The sequence below is a fragment of the Borostomias antarcticus genome, assembly GCF_949987555.1.
Source record: "Borostomias antarcticus genome assembly, chromosome: 24".
NCBI classification, from domain to species: Eukaryota; Metazoa; Chordata; class Actinopteri; order Stomiiformes; family Stomiidae; genus Borostomias; species Borostomias antarcticus.
In genome coordinates this window covers 6,911,715-6,937,816 of record NC_140257.1, presented here as the reverse complement: position 1 = coordinate 6,937,816, position 26,102 = coordinate 6,911,715, and the positions used below count along the sequence as shown (strand labels likewise).

The 26,102-nt window shown below is 47.3% G+C and overlaps 1 protein-coding gene across 1 annotated transcript in view; it reads right to left on the bottom strand.

The window, feature by feature from the left end:
* rasal2 (RAS protein activator like 2) overlaps window positions 1–24,973 on the bottom strand; it is a gene marked incomplete at its 5' end in the record, with an annotated part of 47,727 nt that extends 22,754 nt beyond the window's left edge. The window contains 4 exons of the mRNA XM_084458190.1: window positions 3,076–3,139; window positions 5,604–5,727; window positions 6,008–6,135; window positions 24,433–24,973. Of these exons, the coding sequence (XP_084314316.1) occupies window positions 3,076–3,139; window positions 5,604–5,727; window positions 6,008–6,135; window positions 24,433–24,973 (857 nt within the window). The remainder of the gene's footprint in view (window positions 1–3,075; window positions 3,140–5,603; window positions 5,728–6,007; window positions 6,136–24,432) is intronic.
* Between the last annotated feature and the right edge of the window lie 1,129 nt (window positions 24,974–26,102).

The window sequence follows — 26,102 nt, the reverse complement described above, 5'->3', positions numbered from 1 at the left end:
AAGGATATTTGTGAGAGACATCAATTAAAATGCAGCTAAATCTATTGGAACCATATGTCAGACTACAAGCTATAGTCCCCCCCCCCCCCACAACCCCCCCCCCCCCCGCCCGCCGGTCCATGACTGCTGCCGCCTGACCAGACCATGACCAGACCGCCTGACCAGACCATGATTTCAAGGTGAAGATTGAGATTCCTGTAAAAAAGGTTGATTTACAGCTGCACAGCTGCTCTCCTTTCTCTTAAATTAACCACTACTAAAAGCTGCTGAATCATTCTGCCTAAACGATACAGGCGATGGTTGGGTTACCTGAAAGGGTGTTCAGATAGGAATCACTCCCATCACTTCTAATTACAGCCGGGGGCCTAATTTTCCTGGTGGCAGACTATGCATTTGAACCCCGGTGTTATCTTTTATCTTTTAACAAGATATTGATTTCAGGAAGGCCCTCCGCCCTGCGCCCAATCAATTGTTTAACTGGATTTTCAGGGATGGATTCAGCAGGGGTTCGGCGTTGGCAGCAGTCTGGCCCCCCCTCCCCCTCCCTAGCCCGCCCCTCCCCCGCCTGCCTGACGAAACCCAGCCCCTCAGACTCTGCTTGGGGTCGTGACCTTGACACACTGTTCTAGATAGAAGCCGACGCGAGGAGACTGACTAGAGATGTACCGCTATGAAAATTTCACATCACGATTATAGTGACCATAATGATCACGGTTAGCAGTATTATCACGTTATTGTTAAAATGTGCTGAAAATGTTCAAAAACCAATGATACACACACTGAAATCATTTTACCAAGTTTTACGTTGAAAATCGCAAATACATTTAGCAGCACTATGCACTTATTGTTTTTATAAACATTAAAATAATGTGTCTGGGAGACAGTTGCTAACTTTGGTTGATGCTGGACAGTATTTACAGCGAGTTTTTCAAAGCGTGGAAATCAAACACGATTTTAGTGATAATTTTGTTACGATAAATTCAATCAAATTTTATTGTAGTTTATCATTATACCGGTTATTGTTCCATCCCCAATGGCTACTGGGGCGTTTCCTGTCCCTGTGGTGGCGTATGGTGAGTGGTTCACTACGGAGACGTTGGGATTTAGGCCAGACAGAACGGCAACGTTATCGTTCACCAGCGGAGAATTCAAGATTAGTCAAGTGGGGTTGAGGATTTAGTACAGCGAAGTCGTAGGATACGTTTGGAGAGGTTGGGTTGATGAAAGGGATTAGAGAGAGAGAGAGAGCATCGACAAAAGTGCTTTTCCTGATACATCCAGACTAATCCAGACTGAGCCTGGATCACCTGGCCTCCTCACACCAAGAGCAACACAGAAAGTCAGTCAACACAACAATAGTACCTAGTTCCCGACGCCGGCCCTTCTGGGTGTGAGTCTACAGTAACACAGAGGGAGTGTCATGAGAAACCATGATGTCAGAGGAATGCAAGGAATGTGACGCAATCTGTTCCATTCCTTGACCAATCAGAAACTGGAAAAGACGCACCTGCACACGCCGGTCAGCGAATAGGATCACTGCGAGTTTGTCTAACAGTTAGCCAGGCTAAAATGAATGAATGACCTCTGTAAAGAATAACAAAAACCCTCTTTCTGCCGGTAGGAGGTAGGAGAGAAGGAGGTAGGAGGTAGGAGAGTAGGAGAGAAGAGAGGTGATCAATCACAACTGCCTTCTCAGTGCACCACAACCACAACATCGGAAACCATTTTAATTGATGAACTGGAAATTCCCCATTCGTCCAGCAAGCCAAGTCCTGATTGACACAAACAACGCAGTGATGCCAATTCACATAATGAATCGTTTAGACGGCTTGTGTGGTAAAAGTTTGGTATCAGAATATCCTGCTGTATCCAACAAGTGAAATTAACAATCAAGGGCCATTAAGCATTCAGCAAGTGAATGTAACAAGATCTGCTGTCATCAAACTGTCGTAGGTATCCGTTATCATAACGGTCCCAAGGAGTTCCTTTAAACAGTGAGTGAAACTGCTTTCACAAAGACTGGGTCTCAACAAGTCACAACAACAGTAGCAGACTTGTCACTTCAACTGTGACCATTGTGTCATGTTTCCATAAGTAGGAGGCAAACAGCAACACTGGAATGTTCCTTGAGAGCATCAACAGAAGGAGACGGGTGTTTGATAACACATGATGTAGCTTCTATTGGTTCTTGGCCTATTGACCAATTTCTGATATATCAAAATGAATGTCTAATGCTGTGGAACTAGGCATTAAGCCTGTTCTTGAATAAGATTTATTGAGAGGGACAAAACTTCCTTATAGTATAAAATATTTTTTGTCCACCTGCTCTTATATATAAAATATTTTTGTCCACCTGCTCTTATAGTATAAAAGAGTTTTGTCCACCTGCTCAACACAAATTATTTGTTTCTCTTCCCGTCGTCAGATGTACAATCATTAAGAAGGGCTAAGCATCTATGGCAATTGCAAAAAAGTTTAACAGCAAAGCTTTAAATAAAACGCCCAAGGCATAGGCCTGGCCTATACCATGTTACTTTTCTTAGGATGTGGATTGTGTGATTTATTTTTCCTCCCTCCAAATGTATTCAAGTAACAATAATTGGACACCTGCAAATCATGTGTGATTGTTATTCGAGCTTATCCAGGCTTACAGACAGCTGCGTGGACCAAGCTATTAGTGCTCAAAATGTAGGTTAACCGACACTTAATACGTGCAGTGAGGTGCAGGGAACCGGAAAAGTGCATATGCCCGGGCGATATGACAGTTAAGCATTGTCTATATATAAAGTTCAATAAATAAGTGCCTCATCAACCTGAACCTGGATAAATGAAGATATTACAACAGCTAAAATCACGGTTGACAATGCGCGAGTAGCGTACCAACGCATTACGAGTCACACATTTCACAGCACAACTGTCCGTCCAAACAAAATAGCCCACTATAAATTAAAATATATATTTAAAAGCAACTCAAGAAACAGAAAGGTGAGAAAAGTAACAGGTTGCGTTTCGTGTTTCGCAATCCCCGACATTACAAACGAGACGGCATTCCGCGTGTAGCCTTCATACACCAACCTGTTCCTCCTAAAGTTGAGCAAAACGAGCTGCTTCTTACCCACGAAGTCCATAGTTTCTAATCCTGAAATCACATCGCGCTGGGAGTAAAGGGCGACGCGATAATATCCCGGTCCTCTGCTCTCTGCTCTCTCCCTCGGTGCGGCTGCTTATTTGGTCTCTCTCTTCAAGACAGGAATGCAGAAAAGCCTGAGCCCAAGCCCGTCCAACCCACGGCTCCTCTCTCCTCTGTTAGTCTTTTGAAACGAGCACAACAATAGAGCCCAACAATAGAGCCCGTCCAGGGGCCGCATACCCGGGGCGCGTGGGACTTCCCAGAGAGGGTTCAGGGGTCAGCTTGCATGTGCCCTGCTAGGGTTCAGGGGTCAGCTTGCATGTGCCCTGCTTCTCAATAGAACATTTTTTAAAGATTTTAGTCTTTCTATATAAAAGTTTTGAGTATATATATTTGAAGGCGCATTTATGATATCGCTTAAGACCTCTGTATTGGGAGTTGTCCCTCCCTTCCTCTCTCAAGGTTGAGTGGTATTTTCACACGCATATCACTAGTTGCTTTCATTATCAGTTACCTCATTTATGTGACGAAACCAACTCAAATTTCAGCACCCCTTGTGTACACTTGTGCGCCAAATAAAGATTTAATCTTATCTTCATCTTATCCTGGGGTGGTAGCAGTGACTAAAGAAGTGGGTATACTGTAGCAGAAATGTTACAGTTTTACAACAGTTAGTTCAAGAAAAGAGGGTTGATTTTCCCATGCTGACCAATGTGGCTAGTTGCAATGTAATTAAAAAATATATATTTTATGAAAAAAAATGCTTCAAATCGTCTGCAAATGTCACACTTCTCTCTCGACTCCATAATTCATAAATAGAGGGAAGCTGTTGACAGCAGGGAAGCTGTTGACGGCAACAACGAAAACCGTAATAAAGATATTTTTTAATTACTTCCTGTACTTCCAGTTTACTTCAAGCCTACATGTCAATCAAAACAAAGTCTGTTGAATTCACTTAGAATTCCAGTCCTCTGCTGGCTGGAGGCTTGTCAAGCAGAAGTACATAGATTAACATATAAATAACCCCCACTCCCTCTGTCTCTGAGGAGGGGGGCAGGACAGGGGCAGGACAGGGGCAGGACGTGGATGAATGGCTCCTTCAGTCACCCACTCCGTCCATCTGTCTGTCCATCGTCCTCCGTCACAATACGCCACCGCGAGGCCCCCTGTTCCCACTGACCACCCCCCCCCCCCCCCCCCCCCCCCCCCCCTCCTGGCCCAGAATCGTGTGCCCCCCCCAGCCCAGAACCGTGTGCTCTCCCCCCCCCAGCCCAGAACCGTGTGCTCTCCCCCCCCAGCCCCCCTGGCCCAGAACCGTGTGCCCCCCCCCCCCCAGCCCCCCGGCCCAGAACCGTGTGCTCTCCCCCCCAGCCCAGAACCTCGTGCTCCACCCGGACCCCCCCCACCCCCGCACATTCCCCCACTGAATGCCCTGAGTGAGGGTCAGCCGTGCCTCTCAGGCCGAGGGGACGGACGGACACAGGGGGCTTTGTCTCTGCGCCTCCGCACTCCCAAATAAAAACACTGCCTATGACAGCACTGTCCCCCACCGTTACCACAGAAACCACACCGGCCAGCGTGAAGAGATTCACCCTGCAGAGGCTCCACTGGTCTTATGTCTTCACCCCCCCCCCCCACACACACACTCTCACTCACACTCTCACTCTCACTCTCACTCTCACTCACACACACAGTCACACACACACACACACACACACACACACACACACACACACACACACACACACACACGGTATCTCAACCCCTTCTAGAAGAGAAACAGGACTTCAAAAAAGTTCCTTAGTGACTCTGCTACGTTCCTCTCTGTTGACAGAACGTTCTCATGTTCCGTTCTGCTGGCGGCTCACGGGAGCGTTTCCCTGACCAGACGAGAGGTCAGCGCCGGAACGCGCCCCTCGGAGGAGAACTCAGCCACTTCCCATGATGCCAGCTGCAGCTGCGTCACTATTTCTATGAAGCTGAGTTACATAACAAGCTCGGCCCCGGGGCCTCTCTGACGCTGCTCTTCATATGTGCGTTCGCCTCTTTTGTCACCCTTTTTTTTGCAGTCGCACGAACCGCTATCCTGCTGTATGACACGGCAAATCATTGCTCTCTGAATCGGGGGTACAGAGGTTTTCTGAAAATATTGAGATTTTATCCCCTAGTTCATCATCAAGTCATAAAAGGTGATTTAATACTCAATTACTGATCTCGCAATGAATCAAATGCTGACTTGTCCACATTTCTACACCGTCCTCAGTGGACCTTCATTCAAATCAGAGCCGAGGCTTAGTGACCCTGGTCTTAGTGACCGTGGGCTTAGTGACCGTGATCTTTCAGAAGCGAAAGGAAAGCGTGTCACGTTGAAGCCAAGCACAACAGGAGGCCCCCGGAGAAGGAACAGCCCTTCTCCCATTGTCATCGGACCACACACATCCCCACATCCCCGCCTCCGGCCGGCGCGTCGTACCTAGCATGGTGGCGCCCTCTGCCTGGTAGTCGGGGAACTGCCCCTCCGTGGGCACGCTGACCGTCCGCCGGAGGCTCCGGCTCCGTGACGACTCGGCGGGGCTCTCCTGGACGTCCGCCGGCACCTGGGGGGGGGGGGGGGGGGGGGGGCGAGGGGGGAGGAGTCAGACGTGGTCAGACGTGAAGCACCGCGCTCCTCTCCGAACGCTGCTCGAACCCGAGCGCACAGACGACCGGTCCGTGACTTGACAAGGTTTAACGCCGGCGTCCGTCGCCACAAAACTTGGACGTAGCAAAACGCACGCCTCGGTTTGTCGATAACAATAAACGGGCATTTGTGCACGCGTGAATCCGCACGCACCCAAGTGTGTGTGTGTGTGTGTGAGGTACGAAAGCTCCACTCACCTCGTCCTCCTTGTTGAGCAGGATGAGCTGGCTGTCGGTCAGGATGCAGTACTTCCTCTCCCACAGGCTGCTCTCGCAGTAGGGAGACTGACCGCAGGAGAAGCGATGGGCGGGCGGCCCCTTCACGTCTAAACAGGGGGGGACGGGGACGCAAGAGAGGGGTCAGCCGGGCAGGAGGGAGAGAGGACACCCCCCCCCCCTTTCAGACGGACGCCCCGTTCATCACATCCACACTGCTTCCCCAACGGGTTACAGAGAAAACGCTTCGGCAGGGAACGGGTTTAAAAATGTAATGAACACGGGCAGGAATTCATTCTCATCTTGTCTTTGAAATTGTATTTATGATCAGGCGACTCCCCAGACGCACAAGGGTCTTGAACTAGAGACGGTGTGAAGGCAGACAGGCGGTCGAGGTTCTTTCACTTTACTTCACTTTCACTCAGGGATTTTTAGCCAGTAATTAAATAAGAGCCACTGTCAATAATGGAGGATAGACTTAATCACTTAATTAACACGAGGTATTAAAACTCTGGTCTGAATGGATCTGGTAGGAGAATGGTAGAAGAAGAAGTCTTTATTTGTCACGCAGAACTTGACTCCCAACACGTGTGCCTTGGGCGACACAGGAACACACACACACACATGCGCGCGCACACACGCATGCATGCACGCACGCACACGCACACACACACACACACACACACACACTCACACTCACACTCACACTCACACTCACACTCACACTCACACTCACACTCACGCACACACACACACACACACACACGCACACGCACACACATTAGGGTTGCCTGGTTGAATGAGGGCAGGCAGGAGCAGATAGATAGCCCATGCGGGAATCGAACCCAGACCCTTCTTGCTATATGAGGCGACAATTTGGGGTTCGGTGTCTTGCTCAAGGACACGTTGGTACACTGCCGAGCTGGCATCGAATCGGGGACCTTGTGATCCTCCGCTGGCCGAGCTACGGGGCGGCCCGATGTTCCGTTGTTATGGAACAGGATGCTACGTGCTCAAATGTTCTGTTCTCATGGAACAGGATGCTCCACCACCTGATCCAAGATCAGCTGGTTTACTACAAATACGCACCACAAGACAGCTTGAGGCAGGTCATTAACACCCAACTTGTGCTTCTGAGCCCGGAGAAAACACGGCGCAGTTCCTTCTGCTTGCCTGTAGGGGGCAGGGCAGGACTCTGCAAATTCTTGCCAGGTGCCGAAATATTAATTTTCACTCCGTCACAAAGAAGTCCATTGCATGAAACACCTTTAAGACCTTAATATCCAATTCAATTTCGATCCTGCTGCTCTAGTCGGGATGTCTCCTGCGTGTTTACCAGGCCTGAGAGCTCTTCCACACAGGGACACGTCAGACAGTAGCAGCACGCTGACGGGCCGAGCCGAGGGGCGGAGCTGAGGGGCGAGGCCGTCGCACGCTGGGGTGCTCGGGATTAAAAATTAAAGTGTTTCCCGCAAGGTTCATTAGACACGGCTCGTCCACCGGGGGGCGTCGCTGTCTCAGGGGTAGAGGGAGGGAGGGAGCGGAGTGAGCGGAGTTCAGAGGTCACGGCGTCCTGTCGGGGGCATTAGTGCGGAGTGGCGCGGCGGTTCAGGCCACCGGCTCCATCGATCTCCTCCGACTAACGAGGCTGAGTGGGAAGGAGGGGTGATTCCCGGGGGCTCCTCTGCTAGGCAGCCAGGCACTCAGGCCTGGTGCACAAACAAGCCCCCGCCACCTCTCCTACACACTCAGCTCAGAGACTAACCGCATAAATATAGGCTGCAACGGTCGGGCGTACACACTATTAAACTGGAGACTGAACCCCGTGCACTCAGATGGGCTGAGAAGTGTCCTACCACGCCAATCTGCTCAAGTCTAAGTGTCTAGGAAGTCAAGGCTGGGAATTGGAACCGAACCGGTCGCCTCCTTTTGAGATCTTTACCCATGACGCCAGCGGGGCACTGTCCTGTGATGCGCTCCCAACGGCAACGAACGTCACAGAACAAAGAGACAGAGTGTTAGCCAGGCCAGATATAGGGCCCATTGTTTTGACAAAGGTCACTCTATAAACATGGATATGACAGCAGAGTCGACAGACTGTGTTTTTACAGCGTCTGACTGGACGTGATGATCCAGCGTCTTTTGACTGCAGCGGTGCCGTAAATTTGTAAAACAGACACACACACATGAGTAAGTGGCAACTCGCCCGCGTTGTGTGTCTCAGATGTGGGTGAGGTAAGAGACTGCTCTGGTTGACACAGATAGACCGCTACGTGTTCAGCATATGTGTGTGTGGGCTGTGTTGGGAGGTTCAGGGAGTTTTTAGTGTATGGTGTGCAACTACCAGCATGCAGCATTTTCAGAGTAAGGAGGAAACTAGTCGGTACCTAGAAGAGGAGGAACAACTGACGTCTCCAGGAATCGCACAGGCATGGATAGCATGGAAAACCCAGTACCCACAAATAACACAAGTACATAGTCCAGCGTGGCTACACACACACACACACACACACACACACACACACACACACACACACACACAGGGCCTGACCAGTCACCCACATACAGTAACACACAGTTGCATAATTATTACACCAATCTCCTATTTAAAAACACACAGGTCATAAAAAAAAAGCTATGATGGAATCTCACACATTGTTTAGGTGCTTGGTCCACTATTCTCAGCATTAGCCCGTTTTTTTGGGGGGGGGGGGTGAAGGGGGGGGTGCACATTGGTCTGCACCAGTAATATGGATTAGAGAGACTATACATGTAACATATAGGCAACTGCAGATCTCACCCCTGCATTGAGAACCGTGAATGTTTAAGGAAACCGACGGCAGGGAAGTCAATTGTCATCTTAAGATGCACATGCTGTACTTCCTCTGATCCACTCTCTCCGTCATTGTAAACAAGCCTCGTTTCATTCAGTGAAATCCATTACGTTGGTGATTCAGCAAACGCTTCCTACGCGAAGCGACTCACAAACACACACACGTCTGCGAGAGAAAGAGAGAAAACTGCTGAGCGTTAACCTTGGGAAACGGCAAATAAAGTCAAAACGTCATGTTCTCAGACTAGTACCATAGGCCTTCTGTACAATAGTACTACTAGACTGCTGAAAAGAACTAACTGACGTTTTGTTGAAGCGAAGTCCAGCCCAGGCCTATTTCAGGCTGCGTACTAAATCACATCTGATGACACCTCCCTGCCTCAACACACCAGAGAGCAGGAATCTTCACACCTGCTTCTGCTCAACAGTCGTGTGTGAATGTGCCGTTGTTCTCCGGGGGGATTGACAAGGGACACAAAAGTCCACAAAAACACCACAAAGAAGCAGGAGCAGACTAATCAGGCTGTCTGTCTCGTATTTCCCGGTGGGAATAACTAGCGAGTCTATAGAGAGCCTCGTATTCCAGTCAGTCACAAACAAATGAGCCAGGCAGCCTTGTGTCCAACGTCTGTTTGTCTGCCTCCAGCTGAACAGATGACCACAAAGCCGTGGACACAAAGACACAAAGAGGGAGGGAGATGAGACTGAGCCGCTGGTCCAGGATCAGCTGGTCCCAGTGAGGCCGTTCCACTGCCTGACCAGCCGCTGGTCCAGGATCAGCCGGTCCCAGTGAAGCCGTGCTATTGGCCGGTAACAAGATACGACTCCTCACTCCTTCCCTTCGGATTCAGTGTTCAAAACCGGCCGATACACATTTGCCAACTAACTGGGTAGAACATTGGCTGAGCGCTTTCTGGTTCCTCTACACAGAGCAGAGATGTGTGGTTCTGGCCCGGCTACACACCCATACTGGCCCATACACACCCATACTGGCCCATACACACCCATACTGGCCCATACACACCCATACTGGCCCATACACACCCATACACACCCATACTGGCCCGGCTACACACCCATACTGGCCCATACACACCCATACTGGCCCATACACACCCATACTGGCCCAGTTACACACCCATACACACCCATACTGGCCCATACACACCCATACTGGCCCAGCTACACACCCATACTGGCCCAGTTACACACCCATACTGACCCATACACACCCATACTGGCCCATACACACCCATACTGGCCCATACACACCCATACTGGCCCATACACACCCATACTGGCCCATACACACCCATACTGGCCCGGCCACACACCCCTACTGGCCCATACACACCCCTACTGGCCCATACACACCCATACTGGCCCATACACACCCATACTGGCCCATACACACCCATACTGGCCCATACACACCGATACTGGCCCATACACACCCATACTGGTCCATACACACCCATACTGGCCCATACACACCCATACTGGCCCATACACACCCATACTGGCCCATACACACCCATACTGGCCCATACACACCCATACTGGCCCATACACACCCATACTGGCCCATACACACCCATACTGGCCCATACACACCCATACTGGCCCATACACACCCATACTGGCCCATACACACCCATACTGGCCCATACACACCCATACTGGCCCATACACACCCATACTGGCCCATACTGGCTCGGCTACACACCCATACTGGCCCATACACACCCATACTGGCCCATACACACCCATACTGGCCCATACACACCCATACTGGCCCATACTGGCTCGGCTACACACCCATACTGGCCCATACACACCCATACTGGCCCATACACACCCATACTGGCCCGGCTACACACCCATACTGGCCCGGCTACACACCCATACTGGCCCATACACACCCATACTGGCCCATACACACCCATACTGGCCCGGCTACACACCCATACTGGCCCATACACACACCCATACTGGCCCGGCTACACACCCATACTGGCCCATACACACCCATACTGGCCCAGTTACACACCCATACTGGCCCAGTTACACACCCATACTGGCCCATACACACCCATACTGGCCCGGCTACACACCCATACTGGCCCATACACACCCATACTGGCCCATACACACCCATACTGGCCCATACACACCCATACTGGCCCATACACACCCATACTGGCCCGGCTACACACCCATACTGGCCCATACACACCCATACTGGCCCATACACACCCATACTGGCCCATACACACCCATACTGGCCCATACACACCCATACTGGCCCGGCTACACACCCCTACTGGCCCATACACACCCATACTGGCCCATACACACCCATACTGGCCCATACACACCCATACTGGCCCATACACACCCATACTGGCCCGGCCACACACCCATACTGGCCCATACACACCCATACTGGCCCATACACACCCATACTGGCCCATACACACCCATACTGGCCCAGTTACACACCCATACTGGCCCAGTTACACACCCATACTGGCCCATACACACCCATACTGGCCCATACACACCCATACTGGCCCATACACACCCATACTGGCCCATACACACCCATACTGGCCCGGCCACACACCCATACTGGCCCATACACACCCATACTGGCCCATACACACCCATACTGGCCCATACACACCCATACTGGCCCAGTTACACACCCATACTGGCCCAGTTACACACCCATACTGGCCCATACACACCCATACTGGCCCATACACACCCATACTGGCCCATACACACCCATACTGGCCCATACACACCCATACTGGCCCATACACACCCATACTGGCCCATACACACCCATACTGACCCATACACACCCATACTGGCCCATACACACCCATACTGGCCCATACACACCCATACTGGCCCGGCTACACACCCATACTGGCCCAGTTACACACCCATACTGGCCCGGCCACACACCCATACTGGCCCATACACACCCATACTGGCCCAGTTACACACCCATACTGGCCCGGCCACACACCCATACTGGCCCGGCTACACACCCATACTGGCCCATACACACCCATACTGGCCCATACACACCCATACTGGCCCGGCTACACACCCATACTGGCCCAGTTACACACCCATACTGGCCCGGCCACACACCCATACTGGCCCATACACACCCATACTGGCCCATACACACCCATACTGGCCCATACACACCCATACTGGCCCATACACACCCATACTGGCCCAGTTACACACCCATACTGGCCCGGCTACACACCCATACTGGCCCATACACACCCATACTGGCCCATACACACCCATACTGGCCCAGTTACACACCCATACTGGCCCGGCTACACACCCATACTGGCCCATACACACCCATACTGGCCCATACACACCCATACTGGCCCATACTGGCCCATACACACCCATACTGGCCCATACTGGCCCATACACACCCATACTGGCCCATACACACCCATACTGACCCATACACACCCATACTGGCCCATACACACCCATACACACCCATACTGACCCATACACACCCATACTGGCCCATACACACCCATACTGGCCCGGCTACACACCCATACTGGCCCATACACACCCATACTGGCCCATACACACCCATACTGGCCCATACACACCCATACTGGCCCATACACACCCATACTGGCCCATACACACCCATACTGGCCCATACACACCCATACTGGCCCATACACACCCATACTGGCCCAGTTACACACCCATACTGGCCCATACACACCCATCACTGAGGCTGGGACTCTGCTGGAAACCACAGTGTGGAAATAAAAAAACACGTTAGCCAGCAACGGTTGGCTCTGGTCAACACAATGGCATTAAAAGATAACATCAACGCGCCTTCAACCAGAACCGAAGTCCTCCCTGGCCAGAATACCAGAGAGGAAATACCGGCCCTACGGAGGCCAGCCAGACAGGTGACAGGTCTAAATCACTGAATTAACTATGAGGCATCCTTTTACATGGCTGTCAGATATCCAAGGCACATGAACGCACAGTAACAGCAAATGAAAGCCATGAAAAGACATTCCAGTCAATGTTCCTTAATAAAAAAAAGAGGACAAATTAGTGTAACGAGAATTGCAAAAAATATAACAAAAAGTGCTTCTGAGCCAAAAAATGCGTACTGCACCTTTAAATCCCTATATTTGTCTCTGGCCACTTCCGACAGCTTGTAAGGTCATGAAGAGGCACACAAGGTCAGACCCCAGAGGACACAGATAATATTTTCTGGACTCTGGGAACGGTGTTGGTTGTCCAACAGTCTCAGTTTAACTAGAGGAGATGGCTGGAGGCCCTGGGCCAAACAACAGGCTATTACTGCTGGGAGTCGTGGGAAACGCAGCCCGCAAACGTTATGCTTGGCAAAGAGATGCACGACAAAAGCATAAGCAGGCCAAGATGGCCGCCCCTACGTCACGTCGAGGCGAAGAAAACCCGGCCTCGCTCTGCGGACGACGCGACGGCGCACGCTTCTGATTTATCATTCGGTGCGAGTCGTGCGCGGGTGTCCTGTAGTTGGGGCCCTCAGACCGTTCGCTTGCTTGTTTTGTGGCGCTTACAGGGCCCACAACAATCAGTGGCGAACGCTGGCCAGCTGGAAGAGAGCTAAAGCTGCCCGTTTGTGACCCGGTGGGGGTCAGGAAGAATAAATAGAGACCTACGAGGGAGGGAGCGCCGCCAAGGGCCCCGGCACTGAGACTACTGAGAGAGAGAGAGAGAGAGAGAGAGAGAGAGAGAGAGAGAGAATGTGTGTGTGAAACGGAGGCAAAGAGCACTTGTGGCTTCTATGAATACCCCAGTCCAGTCAGGCAGTGCTGTGACTGGCTGTGGTCCACACACGTTGTATGAGGAGAGACCCCGCCCCGCCCCCCCCCCATCACCCCCCCGCGCCCCCAACACTCCCCCCCCCCCCTGCTTCCTGCCCGGAATGTCTGGGAACCGTGGGGAGAGGTTCTGCCACCTGTCCTGGATGGGGTTTCAGGAGCATGCTTTGAGATGCTAATCACAGCCGATATAGGCTTTCGTAAACAACACACACACACACACACACACACACACACACACACACACACGCAGCACACGTGAAGACACGGGCATACATGTCATGACGGCTGTTCCATGACCAGCCACCATCACATGATATCTGAGACGTGGACAGCTTTCCCGAGACAAAGCGTTCTCTCCTGCTCCTCCTGCTCCACCATCTCCCCCGTCTCCCCCGTCTCCCCCGTCTCCCCCATCTCCACCGTCTCCCCCATCTCCACCATCTCCGCCTCTCCTGCTCCCCCGTCTCCACCATCTCCGCCTCTCCTGCTCCACCATCTCCACCATCTCCGGCTCCAGCTCAGCAAGTTTGCGCAATTCAATGTGGGAAGCCAGATAAAATAGAAATCTGCTAACAGACGCAAACACACACACACAACTTCTCAAACCAAGAGGGTTTCACTTCAACATTTCTCAGCAGAAAAGCTGAGGGACAAAATGTTATCAAAGAAAATCCCTTTCCTCTCTCCCTAAAACGTCTTATCATTTAATCTCAAAGGCAAACCAGAAAGACGTGATTATAACAGGGGAACGTCATTGTTAAACTGCGGAGGCTAATTTCCTGGGATAACTGAACTCCCACACCGTCAGCCAGGTGTCCACACCCCACGTCTCCTCCTCAGAGGGACAGAGGAAGCTTTGTGTGAGAGAGCAGGAGTCTCTACCTCAGCCCTCCGAAGGGCCAACCTATACCTATCTGTAAAGTAATAGGGCCACGTCTCCGTGGCAACCGGTAAATACGCACCTCTGCTCCAATCACAACGCACTGACATGTCGTTTTATCCAGACAGGCCTGCTGAATGGCCGGGGGGGGGGGGAGACCGCGAGTGAAAACAAACAGACTGAGAGGGGTGTGGTGCCGAGAATGACCTCATACAGGGAGCTCTATGACAGGCTGTCACTTGAACCTGACAAGGCCCAGATAGTCACTGAAACGGGACTCAATAAGGACCAAAAAATGGTCAAAATGTGAAAGTCCAGAGGACAATGGATGGAGTTTATCATTGTAAAATCAACTAGAAAGGGTGAGAGAGCACAGAGCTCCGCCCAGTAATGCATTTTGTTGGTGTAATCGAGTTGAAATGGTTTAAGTCCCTTCTCAGTATAAATATAGCACACTTGCATCATTGAAGACTAAGCTTTTTGGTGATGTAACTGATGGTGGTTTTTATTAGAGGTGGTCATGTATGAACACAACTGAACATACTAATTTTTTCAATCAGCCATTACAGACAATAACAGAAGACATAAGTTACAAAACTATATACAGAAATTAAGTCCAGTGTTCATTCCTCTGGGGGGTAAAAAGGACGGGCACTAGCCCAGTGTCCATGTCTCTGGGAGGAGTAGAGGGGCACTAGTCCAGTGTCCATGCCTCTGGGAGGAGTAGAGGGGCACTAGTTCAGTGTCCATGTCTCTTGGATGGGTTCTTAGTTGGCTTATGCTACATCCCTCCATTGAGTTTCGTGAAAATCGCCCTGGTAGTTTTTGTATAATCCTGCTATGTGATGGATAATACTGTTTTTTTCGTTTGCTTCAACACTCAAATAAAAGAGAACACATAGTTAGTGAAACCTGACACTCAAGGGGCAAAACCTCAGCCCAGATGTGCAGGTAACTTATGATTTATATGTAGACTAATACCATAGGTTCCAGGCTAAGAAAATGTAACTTTACTTAATACAGTGTTTATTAGGGGCCAGGCAGCGTAGCTGCCAGAACCCTATTGTATTTGCCTATATTATTATTTATTATTAGGGGCCAGGCAGCGTAGCTGCCGGAACCCTATTGTATTTGCCTATATTATTATTATTATTATTATTATTATTATTATTATTCTCCTTCCACTGAAGTCTAACTTCCCGTGAACAAAAAATCACCAAAATTTGCACATAGCTCCAGTACTATACCCAAAGTCCTCAACCTGCATTGTAGGTCAAAAAACCTGAAGGTGGCGCTACAGCAACAGTCTAAAGTTTAAAACTTTAAAAAATCATAACAAATCAGCCATAGGTGCCATCACTGTAAAACAACCACGTGAATGTAGTTCCAAGTGAGACAAAACTTTCATACGCTTTAAGCTTGCAGGAATTTTGAAGTCCATCACTCTGATTTCTTCATAAACTGTAAAACCTATCAAACCTATCTCCTCCCACATTTTTTGTTCAATTGACACCAAAATGTATCTACTGTATCTTCAGACTGTCCTTACCAAACGATCCTCACAGATTTTTGAAATATGAAAAATTAAGCCCACAGCACATCAAAAAGTTTTACTGTTAACAGTTCTGTATACAGTTCCTATTAATTCTCGCCAAATCAATGTCTGATCATCCTCATAAAAAGTGACGACATTGGCCACATATCCACGATGTAGTGTGATTTTTTTCAGAATTTTATTTCAAAAATTGAATTTTTAAAAATATGTTTAATTCTGTCCTCTGAAACCAACACTGCATACAGAGAAAACTACGTTACCCACAATCCAACGCAAGCTCCACGAATCAGAGACATCGCTGTTGGCAACCCTAACCAACCCCCGCCGAGGATTACAATGACTAAATTGATTGATTGGCAACTGACTGAGTACACAGCTGCTGAAGTTAATGTTCAATTATGAGAAAAAAAAGCTAACAAAACCTGTAACCCACATTTTTCAATCAATTAACACTAAAGTTGCTACACTGGATCTTCAAACTGTCATTCACAAACTCATTGACCAGATTATTGAATTATCAAAATTGAGCTTACAATGCATCAAAATGTTTTACTTATTATTATTATTCTCCATCTTCCACTGAAGTCTAACTTCCCGTGGACAAAAAATCACCAAAATTTGCACAAAGCTCCAGTACTATACCCAAAGTCCTCAACCTGCATTGTAGGTCAATAAACCTGAAGGTGGCGCTACAGCAACAGTCTAAAGTTTAAAACTTAAAAAAAAATCATAACAAATCAGCCATAGGTGCTATCACTGTAAATCCACCACGTGAATGTAGTCCCAAGTGAGACAAAACTTTCATACGCTTTGACCTTGCAGGAATTTTGAAGTCCATCACTCTGATTTCTTCATAAACTGTAAAACCTATCAAACCTATCTCCTCCCACATTTTTTGTTCAATTGACACCAAAATGTATCTACTGTATCTTCAGACTGTCCTTACCAAACGATCCTCACAGATTTTTGAAATATGAAAAATAGAGCCCACAGCACTTCAAAAAGTTTTACTGTTAACAGTTCTGTATACAGTTCCTATTAATTCTCGCCAAATCAATGTCTGATCATCCTCATAAAAAGTGACAACATTGGCCACATATCCAAGATGTAGTATGATTTTTTCAGAATTTTATCTCAAAAATTGAATTTTTAAAAATATGTTTAATTCTGTCCTCTGAAACCAACACTACATACAGAGAAAACTACATTACCCACAATCCAACGCAAGCTCCGAAGACATCGCTGTTGGCAACCCTACCCAGCCCCCGCCGAGGATTACAATGACTAAATTGATTGATTGGCAACTGACTGAGTACACAGCTGCTGAAGTTAATGTTCAATTATGAGAAAAAAAAGCTAACAAAACCTGTAACCCACATTTTTCAATCAATTAACACTAAAGTTGCTACACTGGATCTTCAAACTGTCATTCACAAACTCATTGACCAGATTATTGAATTATCAAAATTGAGCTTACAATGCATCAAAATGTTTTACTTATTATTATTATTCTCCATCTTCCACTGAAGTCTAACTTCCCGTGGACAAAAAATGACCAAAATTTGCACAAAGCTCCAGTACTATACCCAAAGTCCTCAACCTGCATTGTAGGTCAATAAACCTGAAGGTGGCGCTACAGCAACAGTCTAAAGTTTAAAACTTAAAAAAAAATCATAACAAATCAGCCATAGGTGCTATCACTGTAAATCCACCACGTGAATGTAGTCCCAAGTGAGACAAAACTTTCATACGCTTTGACCTTGCAGGAATTTTGAAGTCCATCACTCTGATTTCTTCATAAACTGTAAAACCTATCAAACCTATCTCCTCCCACATTTTTTGTTCAATTGACACCAAAATGTATCTACTGTATCTTCAGACTGTCCTTACCAAACGATCCTCACAGATTTTTGAAATATGAAAAATAGAGCCCACAGCACTTCAAAAAGTTTTACTGTTAACAGTTCTGTATACAGTTCCTATTAATTCTCGCCAAATCAATGTCTGATCATCCTCATAAAAAGTGACAACATTGGCCACATATCCAAGATGTAGTATGATTTTTTCAGAATTTTATCTCAAAAATTGAATTTTTAAAAATATGTTTAATTCTGTCCTCTGAAACCAACACTACATACAGAGAAAACTACATTACCCACAATCCAACGCAAGCTCCGAAGACATCGCTGTTGGCAACCCTACCCAGCCCCCGCCGAGGATTACAATGACTAAATTGATTGATTGGCAACTGACTGAGTACACAGCTGCTGAAGTTAATGTTCAATTATGAGAAAAAAAAGCTAACAAAACCTGTAACCCACATTTTTCAATCAATTAACACTAAAGTTGCTACACTGGATCTTCAAACTGTCATTCACAAACTCATTGACCAGATTATTGAATTATCAAAATTGAGCTTACAATGCATCAAAATGTTTTACTTATTATTATTATTCTCCATCTTCCACTGAAGTCTAACTTCCCGTGGACAAAAAATCACCAAAATTTGCACAAAGCTCCAGTACTATACCCAAAGTCCTCAACCTGCATTGTAGGTCAATAAACCTGAAGGTGGCGCTACAGCAACAGTCTAAAGTTTAAAACTTAAAAAAAAATCATAACAAATCAGCCATAGGTGCTATCACTGTAAATCCACCACGTGAATGTAGTCCCAAGTGAGACAAAACTTTCATACGCTTTGACCTTGCAGGAATTTTGAAGTCCATCACTCTGATTTCTTCATAAACTGTAAAACCTATCAAACCTATCTCCTCCCACATTTTTTGTTCAATTGACACCAAAATTGATCTACTGTATCTTCAGACTGTCCTTACCAAACGATCCTCACAGATTTTTGAAATATGAAAAATAGAGCCCACAGCACTTCAAAAAGTTTTACTGTTAACAGTTCTGTATACAGTTCCTATTAATTCTCGCCAAATCAATGTCTGATCATCCTCATAAAAAGTGACAACATTGGCCACATATCCAAGATGTAGTATGATTTTTTCAGAATTTTATCTCAAAAATTGAATTTTTAAAAATATGTTTAATTCTGTCCTCTGAAACCAACACTACATACAGAGAAAACTACATTACCCACAATCCAACGCAAGCTCCGAAGACATCGCTGTTGGCAACCCTACCCAGCCCCCGCCGAGGACTACAATGACTAAATCGATTGATTGGCAACTGACTGAGTACACAGCTGCTGAAGTTAATGTTCAATTATAAAGAAAAACAGACAAAACCTGTAAAAATTAATAAACATATCTCATCCCACATTTTTCAATCAATTAACACCACACAACTTGCTCCACTGGATGTTCAGACTGTAATTTACAAACTCATTGACCAGATTGTTGAATTATCAAAATCGAGCTTACAATGCATCAAAATGTTTTACAAATGTTTTTACGATACGATATGAATGTACAAAATTAACATTGGAATGTCAACTTTCTTGTTGTCCTCCTATTCTCTCGCTTATTGCTCCTAAACTTGTCGGAAATTGCCTGGCCCCGCCTCATCGCTGCGAAGCAGCTTTAATTATTATTATTATTCTCCATCTTCCACTGAAGTCTAACTTCCCGTAAACAAAAAATCCCCAAAATTTGCACATAGCTCCAGTACTATACCCAAAGTCCTCAACCTGCATTGTAGGTCAATAAACCTGAAGGTGGCGCTACAGCAACAGTCTAAAGTTTAAAACTTTAAAAAATCATAACAAATCAGCCATAGGTGCTATCACTGTAAAACCACCACGGGAATGTAGTCCCAAGTGAGACAAAACTTTCATACGCTTTGACCTTGCAGTAATTTTGAAGTCCATTACTCTGATTTCTTCATAAACTGTAAAACCTATCAAACCTATCTCCTCCCACATTTTTTGCTCAATTGACACCAAAATTGATATACTGTATCTTCAGACTGTCGTTACCAAAGGATCCTCACAGATTTTTGAAATATTAAAAATTGAGCCCACAGCACATCAAAAAGTTTTACTGTTAACAGTTCTGTATACAGTTCCTATTAATTCTCGCCAAATCAATGTCTGATCATCCTCATGAAAAGTGACAACATTGGCCACATATCCAAGATGTAGTGTGATTTTTTTCAGAATTCTATCTCAAAAATTGAATTTTTATTTATTTTATTTTGCATTTTTAAATATGTTTAATTCTGTCCTCTGAAACCAACACTACATACAGAGAAAACTACATTACCCACAATCCAACGCAAGCTCCTGAGACATCGCTGTTGGCAACCCTACCCAGCCCCCGCCGAGGATTACAATGACTAAATCGATTGATTGGCAACTGACTGAGTACACAGCTGCTGAAGTTAATGTTCAATTATGAAGAAAAGCAAACAAAACCTGTAAAAATTAATAAACATATCTCATCCCACATTTTTCAATCAATTAACACCACACAACTTGCTCCACTGGATGTTCAGACTGTAATTCACAAACTCATTGACCAGATTGTTGAATTATCAAAATCGAGCTTACAATGCATCAAAATGTTTTACAAATGTTTTACGATACGATATGAATGTACAAAATTAACATTGGAATGTCAACTTTCTTGTTGTCCTCCTATTCGCTCGCTTATTGCTCCTAAACTTGTCGGAAATTGCCTGGCCCCGCCTCATCGCTGCGAAGCAGCTTTAATCTGATTTGTTTTTCATGAATCAGATATGATTTTGTTTTACATGCATAGGTGTGCAAAAAAAAAAGTTGATATCAAAAGCTGGACCCGAGAATCGAACCCCGGCCTACGCATTACCAGACTGGTACATTACCGCTCGGCCACCGGCGGGACAGTAAACCCAGCAGGAGAAGTAGATATAAAGGGAAGGAAGCCGGTCCAAGGATGGCAAATGTTGTTTTCTTTTAATTCATGTATCTGCCCACTGATTCTGATCCGCAACTAAATGTAATGTGTTCTAACGTGGCCCATGTTCTAACACCCCTCCACAGACTTTCACCCTCTGGTAGTTTTTGTAAAATCCTGCTGTTTGACGAACGAACGAATGAAATAACACCCGACTGAAAATATACCCTCCTCCAGCGGTCGCTGGGTGGAGCCAATCACAGTCCAGTAATGAACAGGCCTACGTTCAGACTGCCCCCTACCCAGAGTCTGGTCTGCCTCATGTTTTTATCTTGCCCAGGGACTGCCGTTGAAAGCTAGCTACCCAGTTAAAATTTACATTTATAGTAATGCTGATCGGTGTGCATTGTCCCTGTACAAATAAATAAATACAATAAAATAAATAAATAAGTGTTCACATTGTGTGAGCATTTTGTCCGATAGTGATTAAAGCAAAGTCAGCCAGTACACTCCACACATTGAGAGCGGTTGTTAAAATGAGTTGTTTGCAAACTGCTCATTACTACGCAATTACAATCCCAAAGGACTAGAATCTTCTACGCCTCACAAATTAGCATGTTTTAAATTGGCAGCTGGCTAGATAGAGGCCGAGCCATTGTCACAGAGGAAATTACTGCAATTATTCGTATTGGACCCTAATTGTAGCTCTGTCTCTCTGGCATTGTGGCCGTGTCGTTAGAAAACAATGTGGGAACACAGATGGGGGAGGTTGTGTTACGCTTTTTCAGCGAGTATCTACTAAATGCAACGTTATCCTTCTGATACTTAAATGGCCACGGGCGAGGTGTTCACTGTGCATTTCCTTCTGCAGAATCAGGATTAGGCTAAACACACGCAGCAGTGAGCAGTCCCAGAACCAAGAGAGAAAGACATGGCCCGCCCCAAACGTGTTCTGTCCAGAGACCAGTGATTCAGGACCGGTTGCCGAGGCTTCAAGTCTTCCCATAAAAACACCGCTCGCGCTGAACACACGACCCAGCGGGTTCACGGTCTTCCCCTTCTGACGGAGTCATCATTCATCGCCAGTCTTTCATTCATGTGTTGGTTGTAGCTTTTTTGGAACATCTGAATCCATGCAGTGAAATGGGCCCCGCAAATCAACTTGTGAATGATATTAGTTCAGTCTTCAGTGCCGTTTCATAGACTAGCCTTACTTTGGCAAAGCAGTCCCACCCCACTTCATTCAGAGAAGCTTGACATTCAGCCAACATAAGCGCTAACATGCAAAATCAAGGAGGACATGTTCATGAATATGTATCCCTAAATACAGATTCAATCCCATGGAGGGCATCCTCTGGAGGTTAGAAGAGACCAACTGATACGAAGTAGCATTGTTCGCTGTTCCAACATTATTTGGGATAAATAATTAGTGAGCCACATGTTTTGTGTCTGATCCCAGAAAGGCTTGTGCCGCCCAAAGCCAAGGGGCTAAATGTTCTTTGTTCCTCTGGGGAGAACCAGCCACAGCTGAGTGACATTGTTCAATATTTAAATGCGCTTCCATCGCCTCCCTCAGGCCTCTCTCTCTTCACTGTGAGCCGTGACGAGCAGAGGGGTGGAGTCAGTGGGGTCAAAGGTGACTGGTGATGTCATATCTTATCATTGCGGCAGTTTATTTACAAGATAAGATTCTGGGCTATTGCTCAGTCAGGAGAAGTAGACCCAGAGCTCTTTTGGGATGCGTGTTTATCTACGTACAATCTCACTTCTGTATATGATGATCTGAGTCAAAGATCAGCATTTTTCCACCATCTAGTGCATTATTTTCTCGCCTTGGTCTACAAGCGAACCTTCGAACCCTTTCTTTCTCAAAAGACCTCGCTCCGGCAGATGCTCCCAAAGGAAAATGGAGATGGCCACCACTTTCCCATGACTGCGGGCTATAGCCACCGTTGGCCCGAGCATTGAAAGGTTAATGAGCTCTTAGGTGGCACGGCCACATTCTTTTTGTTACGGCATGTGCATTTATTTGCAAGAGGTTATTTGCATACAAAAGGAGGCGGTGTCGTTTGGCCCTCTCCCTGAGCAGAAGCTGGCTGCCTTTGTGAAGCCGGGGTTCCTCTCTGCCTGCTGTGCCCCCCCAGGTCAGCTACCCCAACCCCAGCTCCCTCACACAGCTTTGAAGTAGAGCATTTCAGTCAGAGGACGCCCAAAGCTATCTAATTTAGGCTCATCAGTGCAAAATAGCGCTAGGCTAAACCAAACCCAAGTGTAGCTGCACGCACATGGATTAATTAGCAGCCAATTAGTACGACTTGTTAATTTTCATGAGAAAAGCTGCCTCAGACTGTTATGGTGAGAAACCTTGCTATAGCCAGAGGGACAAGGGAATCTACAATGAGGAAGCCCAACTGCCGTTCACTGAACCATAGAGAAGTGAAACATCAAATGGAGTGAAGTGTGGTTTTGTGTCACTGAGTTTTCTGTTGAACTGCACCAGGATGACGGAGGATTAATGCAGCTGCAGCCCACACTTAACTCAACAACGTTGAATGAGGATTCAAATACTTCTGTAGCAAAATATCCCTTCCCTTTGTTCAACCAACTGCATATAACTCTACATTTACAGATAAAACGAGCCAACTTTTGTTTCTGTTTATGTACTGTCCACCTCAAATGCAACAGTCAACCTTGTACAACACTGACAATACAACATGGAAGGACCTACATTTCTAAGCTCTGATGTAGGCCTATGCCACAAGACTCGCTCTGGAAGGTAGAAGAAAAAGACCTAATTTGTCGGAGTATTTCCACGACTGCTTCTGAATTACACTCGCACTAAACGCATGGGTGACCTGAGTGAACACACTGCAGATGAGCTGCTGTAAGATGACACAACATGAACATTTTAATTTAAAAAGTGTAAAATCACCAGGGCATTAACGCGCTGCTCATATGTTGGGGGAATATTTGGACCATGATGTGGACGGAGTCGCGATGATTAATTTCGGTTGTCAGGAATGCATGAACACAGGTTCACCCTAAAACATGAGGCCTTAACATCATGTGATGCTGGAAAATGCAATCAGCACAGCCTTCAAACAAGCCTGGTAGAGCATGACCCAAATCAGGTCAATTAAATCTACAAGCAGAGTCGTACACAAGTGAATAATATTTACACTTGGAGTTAAGGTAGGTGCTTTCAAGCGGTGAAGAGGTTGATCCCATATCGAAAATCATTCAATAGAAAACTTCAACCCATACTTTATCCCATATAATGTAACAAACTTTACAAGATAAGCTTAATCAAAATAGGCCTTTGTCAACAGAACATCTGCAGACAAGACGTAGACATCTCTCAGTATGATATGTGACTGTAAAGGGTTGAGGGTTTGAGCTCCCCTACCGGCCCCTGGGCTCTCCGGCTCCTGCTCGTCCCCGACGCCGAGGATTCGACTGATCCTGCGCGACACCGAGGAGAACAGGCGGCTGACGAAGCGCCCGTTTCGCTCCGCGTCCGACCGCACCTTCCGGACGGCCGTCTTCTCCGAGCGGCCGCCCCCCGGCAGCGACGCCGACCTGTGGAACGGTGCCTTCGTGCCTCTCGGCGACCGCGGCTTATCCGGTCGCCCCTGACCACCCGGGTCGCTCCGCTCGCCGGGGTCGCTCCACTCGCCGGGGTCGGGGACGCGGCTCCCGGCCAACCTCCCGGGGAAGCTCAGGACCCTGAGGTGGCCGGGATCCACACGGTGACCTTTGACCCGCCGAGCAGGCATGTCCCCCTCGTACCCGTCCAGGGGCGGCTCTGGCGCGGACCGGGAGTGAGGCCTCGTCCTGGCCGTCCTGTCACGGCGCCAGCGGTAAGAACCCTCCATGACAAACGGCGACCGAGAGACGCCCTCACAACAGCGCTCGCTGTCCTCTGTGGCTCTTCTCCTTCGACTCATGATGGAATCTCAACCGAGCGCTCTCTCTCTCTCTCTCTCTCTCTCTCCCTCTCTCTCTCTCTCTCTCGGTGAGCAAACACACAGCTGAGGGCCGCTGAATGGCTGAGACAGCTAAGTCCATCCGACTGAGAAGATTCCCAATAATCTCTGGCGGTAATAGCAATTCTCCGAGCTCATTTTGTAGGATCTCTCTTCGATGGCTGATTATGAGTTCCGCTCCATCTGCTGTTAAGCAACAGATTCACAGAATTCAGCGCGTGGCTCAATGGCTGACGCGCGTCTTCCTGGGAGGAAGTGGGGTGTCGCATGTGTACGTAGCCGTCCGCGAGGCCCGTCCAATCAGAGTTCACGAAACGGGAGGCCTCAGACTGTGGTTTTCCGTACAGTCAAGATGAGAAGTGAGGCACGTCTAGATGCTCATGTATTTTCTTTTGACCGTAATGTCTAGACAACTCTACCAAACATCATTGCCAACTGTTCTATAAAAGACATTCGGTAACTCAAATAAGTCTTGGAGTTGGCCCTTCACAGGATGTATTCTCACACATTTCAAACTACAGTGCAACTATATTTTTCAGGTTTGTGGTTATAGATGTCCACACTTTAGGGTCCGAAACATTTTGACACTTCAAACCTGGAGAGAAACCACAGTTCTATCTAGCCCACACAAAATAAAGTAGTTTTATGCAATGAGGTAGTGCCAATATTAGGATTTCACAGAGGAGAATGAGCAATGTGTCAATGCCTAAAGTACCACATATACACACACACACGCACACGCACACTAATTCAATGGAGAGGGAATGATAATAGAAGTGATAACAGTAGGCTAGGCCAAGTGGTCCTGAACACACTTAATATTCTCTCATCAAAAGTCAAAATCAACTTCACATCAACTGTCAGGAGTTGATAGCACCTGTTCATGAATGTGCCTTTAATCTCCAAACTCCAAACAAATAGGCTGTAGGCAACAGGTTATTCTGATGCTCTCAACGACTGTTGCCTATTTGTTATGGGAGGATATATAAATGTAATAGATGTTGGTGTATATAAGCAGGGATACAAAACTAGTAGACTAGCGTCACTCTGCTGCAGCCGCCTCTATGAGAAGGCAGCGTGTGATAAATAT